Source organism: Monopterus albus, unplaced genomic scaffold (assembly GCF_001952655.1).
Source record: "Monopterus albus unplaced genomic scaffold, M_albus_1.0 scaffold328.1, whole genome shotgun sequence".
Taxonomy (NCBI): Eukaryota; Metazoa; Chordata; class Actinopteri; order Synbranchiformes; family Synbranchidae; genus Monopterus; species Monopterus albus.
In genome coordinates this window covers 52898-61285 of record NW_018128208.1, presented here as the reverse complement: position 1 = coordinate 61285, position 8388 = coordinate 52898, and the positions used below count along the sequence as shown (strand labels likewise).

The 8388-nt window shown below is 43.2% G+C and overlaps 1 protein-coding gene across 1 annotated transcript in view; it reads right to left on the bottom strand.

Annotated features, from left to right (window-relative positions):
* Positions 1-328: 328 nt before the first annotated feature.
* The window catches only part of bmp16 (bone morphogenetic protein 16), a 9749-nt gene continuing 1689 nt past the window's right edge, over positions 329-8388 (bottom strand). Inside the window, exons 3-4 of the mRNA XM_020624470.1 lie at positions 3762-4135; positions 329-2902 (exon numbers count right to left, since the gene is read on the bottom strand). Of these exons, the coding sequence (XP_020480126.1) occupies positions 1824-2902; positions 3762-4135 (1453 nt within the window). The 3' untranslated portion in view covers positions 329-1823. The remainder of the gene's footprint in view (positions 2903-3761; positions 4136-8388) is intronic.

The window sequence follows — 8388 nt, the reverse complement described above, 5'->3', positions numbered from 1 at the left end:
TTGTGCGGTGTGCAATGTGGAGAAGACATTTGCCTTTGATTGTACGCCTCACTTTCAAAACCCGCTGCAGATTCACTGTGAGAATTTGAAGCCTCTTCCTTAGCTACAGTATCATATACACACATCTGTTTAGCGCTGTGCTCGCTATGGGACTTCTGCTTTTTCTTCCCAAACATGGCAATAAACCACTATAGGCTGTGGAAGCATGTATATACAGAATGTAAGGCTTTTTTCATGCACTTAGGCCCCCGAGAAAGCAAAAAAGCAAACACTGCAAAAAGGAAAAAATTGTCAATCCAAAGAAAAAGCCACAGGACAGTCGTGCTGCCTACTTTGTTTATTAGAGGTATATTGTTGAACACATTACAAGCTGATGTTTCCATTTGCTGAGAAAAATACAACACTGAAAAACAACTACTAAGCTCAGCAAAGAACACTTTAAAAGCCCCCGTTTGAAAGGCACTGAAGTCCCAGTTTTATTACCATCTTCCGTTTTTTGACACATGCAGACACATCTAGCAAAGCCACCTGTTGTTATACACTTCAATAGCTGCTGGACATCGAGCTTTCAGTTAACTTGTTAGTTTAACTTTTTAAAGGCAACACCATTTACTGCGGTCATGCGTGCAATGACAAGGTGGGACGCTGAAGTAACACAGACCGTTATTTCACTGAACATCTGCATGAATGTAAAGCGACTATAACTTATTTCATGTGAACAGCAGGTTTCAGTTTGCTGTATATTTCATTGACTGCAGGAATCTTAAATATTTTCAAGATTAAATACACCATGTTAGTGATATTTAAATACATAATGTGTCTTTTAAGTTAGAATTGCCATTCAGTGGAATTATGTTTACTCACAAGACAACCATCACTTGGATTTTCTTCACGTCTACAAAATAAATGTACAAAAAGTCTCTCTCTTTCTTTTAAATAATAGTGATAGTGGTACATTCAAACAATAGCATAATAGTTCCTCAGCATTATTGTTGTGGTTTTAAATAGCTTGTGATGTAGGGGTGCTTGTAAGGGCTAGACTTATTATTATATTAACGCTCATAAAAACAGAGGCATCCTACTTCTTGGTTCCAATACTGTAGAAACAAACTTGTCACACAAAGTTTAGATGCCATGCTGGTGCCATCGTCGCAGTGCTAATGCTCTTGATTCTCATTAAGTCCATCAGGAAGTTACAGAATCATATCAGCTCTTCTCAAGAGCTTGAAATGCATGTCCAGACTGCCTACTCTGAGTGTTTACAACAGCTTAATCACATGTGCCTGTCAGACAGTCATGTGACAATGAGATGAGTGGCAAACGTGAAGATTGAATAGACACCTTCTGATGTTTAAGCGTCTCTTTCTCAAGAGAAAAAACAGTAGCTAGTAACTTGATGGTGTAAACAGCTGCATCATCGTTAAATGGGAAAAAGTGAAAAGTAGTTCCTGGCAGTTTAATTGTGTTGACCAAATTTCTGCTTGGCCATTGTCTTATGCCTTATTATATTGTCATATATCGAGTTGTGATAGATTATGTCTGTTTCTTTTTCTGTCTCTTTTGCTTCTCTTTCTATATCTGAAAGTTTTGTTGCTCCTGATAATGATAATTAAGCTGCAGTTATGGTTTCCCTTTTCTCCCTCCTTTTCACTTCTCGTTCTCACACTGTATTTGTCTCTACAGTCTTTCTGTATGCTTGCAGTTAGCTGGCTTCTATAGTCTTTTCTTCCCGCTATCTGCCTTTTCATGCTTCTGTTTTTCTCCTATTCCCTCGATGCCCCTTTGTCCATGTCTGGCTTTCACTAGGTGAGTTCTCGAGCCCTCTACCGGCATCCACAGCCTTCCACCACCATGTCCTGGTAATTCTTCAGTACCACTCGGTCTTGAGGGTCCAGGTAGAGCAGGGCGATGGGGCTCAGGGAGCTGGGGACACAGCAAGCCCGGGGCACTGCTCCATTCACAGAGTTTACCAGAGTTTGCACCATGGCGTGGCTAGAGGAGTTCATGTGGTCGGCCAAAGGAAAGCGACACTCTCCCAGGCAGAAGAAGGCGTCATAGCCACTGGGTGCAATGATCCACTTGTGCCAGCCCACGTCATTGAAATCTACATATAGAGGATGACGGCGGCATCTGTTACGGGAAAGCCGCTTCAGTTTTGCAGCACGACCTCCATTCCTTTTCACCCTTCCGCGTTCGCTCCAACTGACCCCACCTTTGTCAGCCCCCCAGCCCTGCACTGAATACCCAGTTTTTTTTTTGTCTCTCCCCCAGATTTGATTTCTGATGTGGCCCTTGCTGCTGTTCCCGCCCCTATCTTTTGTCCCTTTTTTCCCTCTCATCCTCTGACCAATGCTTGGGATCCTCCTGCTATGTTTGACTAAAGGTTCTCCACGACCATCGTGACTGTAAGTCACCAAGAGGGGTCTCTCTTGGGCCCAGCTGTGCTCGTCCTGCCCCAAGGACCTGCATACCCTTAGGTGTCCCTCTTTGTTTTTCTTGGCTTCCTCCTCACTAGCAACAAAGTAGAGACTCTGGTTAGGGAGCGAGGAGGTGTTGTTCTCAAGCCTGACCTCCAGGAGGAAACCCAGGCTGCCACTCCCAGCCAGGGCTTTATGGAGGAGTTCTGCACTTAGGCTAAAAGCCTCCCAGAAGGCAGCTGCTTTATGGCTTTGAAGGCCAGTGGTGAGTAACTTTGTCTCCAGCAGGGTGGGCTCAGGGTCCTCATGGTGCTCAGAGAGGTATAGGTTTAGTCTGTGGGGCTCAGGGCCTAGGGAGGCTCCGTCACTGCGGAGGAGCCGAAGTTCAGCAGAGAGCACTCTCTCATCATGAGGGATGGAGGAGATATCAAAGGAGATGTGAACCCTCTTATGATCCTCTGCTATACCTCTGCCTCCAAGGGGCTCTGAGAGGAAGAGAAACAAAAAGGGAGAGGAAAAAAAGGGGTGTAAAAGTGGATTTAGGCTTTATTTGACTGAAGATCTTTTTAGAGCAGGAAAATTGCTAAATCAGAAGCGAACTTAAGTTACCAAAGTAGAACGCTATGGGGCTAGTTGATGTTGACACTGTACTGTAAATTCCAACTTTCCAAACCTTTGCTAGAAGCTGTTATGTTCCTCCAGTAAACAGAACCAGTTCAAACCTTCATTTGTACAAAGCCCCTAGGATGCATTCACTGATTTACAACTGGCTTTAGGAGCCCTGTGTTAAAATCTAGTTTTAAGTTTTATCATTTTAGTCTGTAATATCCCCACATAACGCCTGTTCCTAATAAAGTTGGTTAATCAAATTAGAACAAACTAACAAGAAGTAAGTATTACTCCACAGTAGAACTGGTTGCACTGGACTTAATGGGAACTTGGAGTTGACAGGATGCTTGTACAAGTGGCTGTAGGTGTGTGTGTGCCCCGGGGCCCTCTTACAGGTTAATCCGGCCATGATCAGAGCTGCAGTGCAGAGTCCAGACAAGATTCTCTTCAATGTGAAATATAGCTAAGTGTGCTCTCCCACACATGTTGTCTTAGAGATGGATCTGATTTAGCATTCAGGTTGTTGAATGGTGAGTCACAACACACATCTGCTGCTGTCATAAATAGAATCTTTACACTTGATCTATGGCTGATAAAAAGTCAGCAGAATGCATTAACAGCTTTCCTGAAACAAAATTTCAAAGACCAAACAAACAATTACATTATTCTAACTGCAATTTTACACCCAATAAAATACACTGACAGCATGAAATCCTGATGTAGCAGTGAACTTACCATTGTGGTGAAAGCTCCGTACGGTGTTGGCTTGCTGGATGTGCTGGCTAGGGAAGCTAAATGAAGGGTCCTCCACTAGGTGGTACTGTTGCTGGTGGAAACGGTAAAGATCCAGAATGTACCGGGGCACTGGGACTCCAGGCCGAGGGTCAGGCTGTGACTGCAGGCCTAGTCGGTTCAGGAGAAGACTCTGGATGGTCTGAGCCAAGTTGGGCTCTAGGAGGGAACCGTCTGATGGGTGCGACAAGGAGGAAAGCATCGGAGATACCCTACCATGGTCGATCTTGCTGGTGTCTCCACCCTGACGACCAGAGGAGGCTTGAGGTAGCAATAGGATCATGAGGAGCAGGAGGTTAGCAGGGAACATGGTGAATCTGAGGGAGAAAGATGATTGGAGGACAGATATGGTGGTGAAAAAAGAAAAGAAGTGGTAGATGAAGGAAAGGGGGCACAAAAAATGAGAGTACCAATCTAAACTTCAAGACACAAACCTGTGAAAGCAGGTTGTGGAGCACTTTTCTATTCTTTTAGATTTACTGTAGGTGCTTTGAATTTATGTTTGTGCACAACATGTCCTTGTTACTCCAGGCTGTAGAAACAATGCTACTTTGTTTGTTCTCTGTTCATTTATGTTGAGCGTCTTACCCTCAAGGTCTCCACTGTCTTCCTCTTCAAATCACTGGACCCTGTGTATTAAAGTATTCAGCAACCTTCTATAACTTTGCCTATGTAAATTACAGTGATGGTCAGAGTTTTACCTGTGGGTGCCTGATGTTTTTTCCAATAGTAATAGAAGGTATAGGCCTATTCTCATACTCTTTACACTGATGAAAGCATAACTCAGATAGTTGCTATCTAATGTTGATCCTTGTATATGGACACCTACCAGTTTAGTTTGATATCAGGGTTTGAACTTTGGTGGCGGAAAAGCCTTTTTGTTTACATTTGAATCAATCAATGTTCAAAAGTGTTGCCCTACAGCAGTTACTGCTTGGTGACTTTGGACTTCTGCGGGATAACAGCACTCTTCTGGAAGAATGTAACGTAGACATGCAGTCAATAGGAATGCGGACAAAAGAAATGACAGCTTGTCTTTCTTTTGGAGAGACTGACATATAATGTTAAAGGAAAGAGAAAACCTTTGCCTGTATATAGGATTTTTGGTATGTCACAATTTTATTGACATCAAAAATAATTACTTTACTCTTATGCTTTTATCCTTTCACGTGTGTGCGCGTATGTGTTCGTGTGTGTACAAAATATGTTGCAAATAAAAATATCACTGAAGTTAACAGTGTTCAAAAGCTAGTATTACATTTTCCAAAGGTGTCTGCCACATAACTGGATTTACTGTAGAACTTGTGTGTGCAGCACAATTCCTTGTTTGACAGCCATAGTGTGCAGAAAATGCAACCAGTCTGGTTTCATTAGAGTTTTGGGTGAAGAAACAGATTCGGTACTGGATGATAATGACCTGTTGAAAACATTAAAAGAAAGTTTAGCTGTGCACGCAGTGATACTGCCATGCTACCAGTAATCTATCTCTGCTCACCTAATCTGCCTTTTTAATAAAGATATCCTCAACTATGTGTACTTTAGAACCTCTGTTGCCACCTACAAATCCTTGGGTTCTTCCAGTGAGAGGATTATTTGCACCTTTATGCAGAAGTGTCTTTTGAGCTGTCCCAAAGTGCGGTGTTATGTTATGTTATGTGTTCTCTGTCACAATGCAGATCTCATCATTTCCCGCATTCACACCATCACCTGCTTAATTCATTTAATGTGGATTATTGAAGCAGAATTAATTCTGCCCAAAACGCCACAGCTGCCACAACAGCGGTCCTTCAGATAAACCTAACTGTGCTAAGCAAGTCACCCCCTTCCAGCTAACTTAAAACAAGTCATCTCCTTATCTCCCTCCATGACTATACTCAGTGCGGGAACACGACCACAGACAGGGGTCACACCTGCACTGTTAATAACTGTTAATAACTGAGCTGGTGATTACACACCAGCAAGTTAACTGCCCTCTTGACTCGAAGAGGTTGAGGTCAGAGCAATGGAATAAAACCTGTTCAGAAAGAGACAATACAACCTGAACTGCCTTTAAAAGTATGTGCATCTAGAGTCCTGTGTGCTGCTTAGCCAAGAACTCGCGCTCTCACATATCTCTCTCCTCTATCTACTTATCTTATCGCTCTAAGGAACAGAGAATCGATTAGGCCGTTCACAACAAGATAACAGTGGTGTTTATGGCTGAGCGAACACATAATGATGTTGTAATGGCTGCTAATCTTACCACACTGTCTGAAAAGAAATTAGAAGGTCACAGGTGTGAAGGTGTGTATATTTTTATGCTTGTGTGATTGTATAAATGTGTGTTGTTCATGCAATGCGTGGTTCAAAGGGCAGACCTGGGGAAATTAGCCACCACCAAGCGTGGGATTGTTGCTAGCTATCCATTAAACTGTTGCGGCCCCACCCAGGGCTATTTAACCTGAGGCAACGAGGCGGAGGACAATTACAGATTAGACACTGTGCTGGACAGCCTCTCCCATAAACTGTGGAGGATTGTAAAGGAGATTAAGGGCAGCAATACCACCTCTCTTCTGTACTTTCCTCACCAACAAAACCACCCAGGTGACTGTTAGGTTCAAAGGTCCAGTCAGCACACAACAGGGCATGTCTCAGCTTGTGGGAGGCAGAGAAATACAGAGGAAAAGAGAGAAAGGGGTTGTGAGCAGGGGCCAGCTTACAGTACATCCCGCTGACATATATATTACAACCTCTCTCTTCTCCCTGGACATCCCAGGCTTAATTTAGTATCCTTATGTGTCATCTGCGTCAGTGTGCCACTCACCCTGATGTCAACTCATTCCACTTAGTCAGAAAAGCTGACACTGTTACGATTACATTCACCAGTTCCTGCTTTTATCTCTGACTGTCCCTGCCTCACTGTACTTGTTCTTTCCTTTTCTTCCGGGTGTGACTCTGGACTAATCAAATCTTCTTGGGAGATAAAGGAGAGCTGTGTGATGAATGGGGCAGGGATGCTGTGAGATGAAGGTTAGGAGTTCAGCAGCAGGGTTTGTGCATATTTTCCCCGTGTGCATACATGCAGCATGGCCTGTTATACATATTAGATGTGACCTGACCTGCCAAGCAGACAGTAGCATGCCCCTGGCGTGCGGCTGGCAAGTGTCACTGCTGGTCTGCCCCAAGTTTGTCTGAACTCACTGATACAAACCCCTGACCTCTGATGTCCTTTTCTAGCTCCTGCTTTTGTTGTGTTTCTCTCACTGCCTCTCTTTTTTATCTGTTTGCTTCAAACCCTTTCCCCTTCCTCCTTCCTCTTTGCATTCCTTGAACTTTGTCCTTTATGTTTATGAAACAGCTTTTTTCTGTTTTCCCATTTCGTTCTCTAGATACATCAGTTTCCCTCTCTTCCATATTTTTCTGACCCACTCTCTTGTTCCACCTTAATAACAATATCTGTTTTTGTGCTTCTCTGCATCATTATTTTATTCCACATCTACATCCCTCACTTTGGTTCTCTCCCATTAATGCTTTTCTTTTTTCCTAGACCTTAAATGAATGGTGTTTTTGCGGAAGAGTGTGGCAGACTGTTACCAGGCTAGAGGGCTGTAATGTCACTGCGGCCGGCTGATTTATCCATCGCTGCTGTCTTCATGTTACGCCTGGTCCCTCAACTTTCCCTTCCTGTTGTTCTTCCCGTGTTTCTTTTCCAAAATTCCTCCTCTCACTCTCCCTGATTTCTCTCCCCCCTTTCATTTCTCATTTCTTTAAGCTGCCATTTCATTCTTTCAGAATGTGACACGAGCAGAATTCATGCATACTCAAATACTCAAAAATCTGTCATTTTGGACAGCACCATGGGCCCAGATGTGATGTATAGTGCACATATAGACAGAGCAAAATGTCCAAAACAGTTGCAACAGTTGTTGGAGTTATGGTTTTGCTTTCTGAGGTGTAACTGATGAAATCATTAGAACAATATTCCAGGTAGGCTGCTGTGTGGTTTTACTGGACTCTATATGAACAGCTCCCTAATTCATCCCAGCTGGAGCGATTACCTAACTAATTCTGTTGCACATATGCAGGGTTTAAACATATACCAACTGCCAGGCAGAGTGAGCACTAACACGTACACAGAAACACATGCCAAAAAGTAAATATGGGTGAGTGGTTGGAACTAGATTTAGACGCACATATATTGGTTTGGTTTGGGGACATTCAGGAGTGGAGTGAAGCCAGTACTTTGCTGTTTCCACAACATAACTCCAACTTACTCTACCTGACTGATCAGGTATCACATCTCACCTACTTGTACACAGTCATGTCATATTATAATTGTGAGGACATTCAGTGATGTAATGTATTCATTAGCCTGTTACCCTAACTTTAACCCTAACCCTTCCCCTAATCTTAAATCAAGTCATCACCCTAATATTCAGTGACTTTCCTTGTGGCGACCAGCATCTGGTCCCCATGAGGAAGGCCAAGTCCTCACAATGTGAGCGTGCAAACAGGTTTTGGTCCCAATATTGTTAGTAATGCCAGGTGGACATGCACACACAAATGCACTATGTTCTAACTTTAGTCTTAT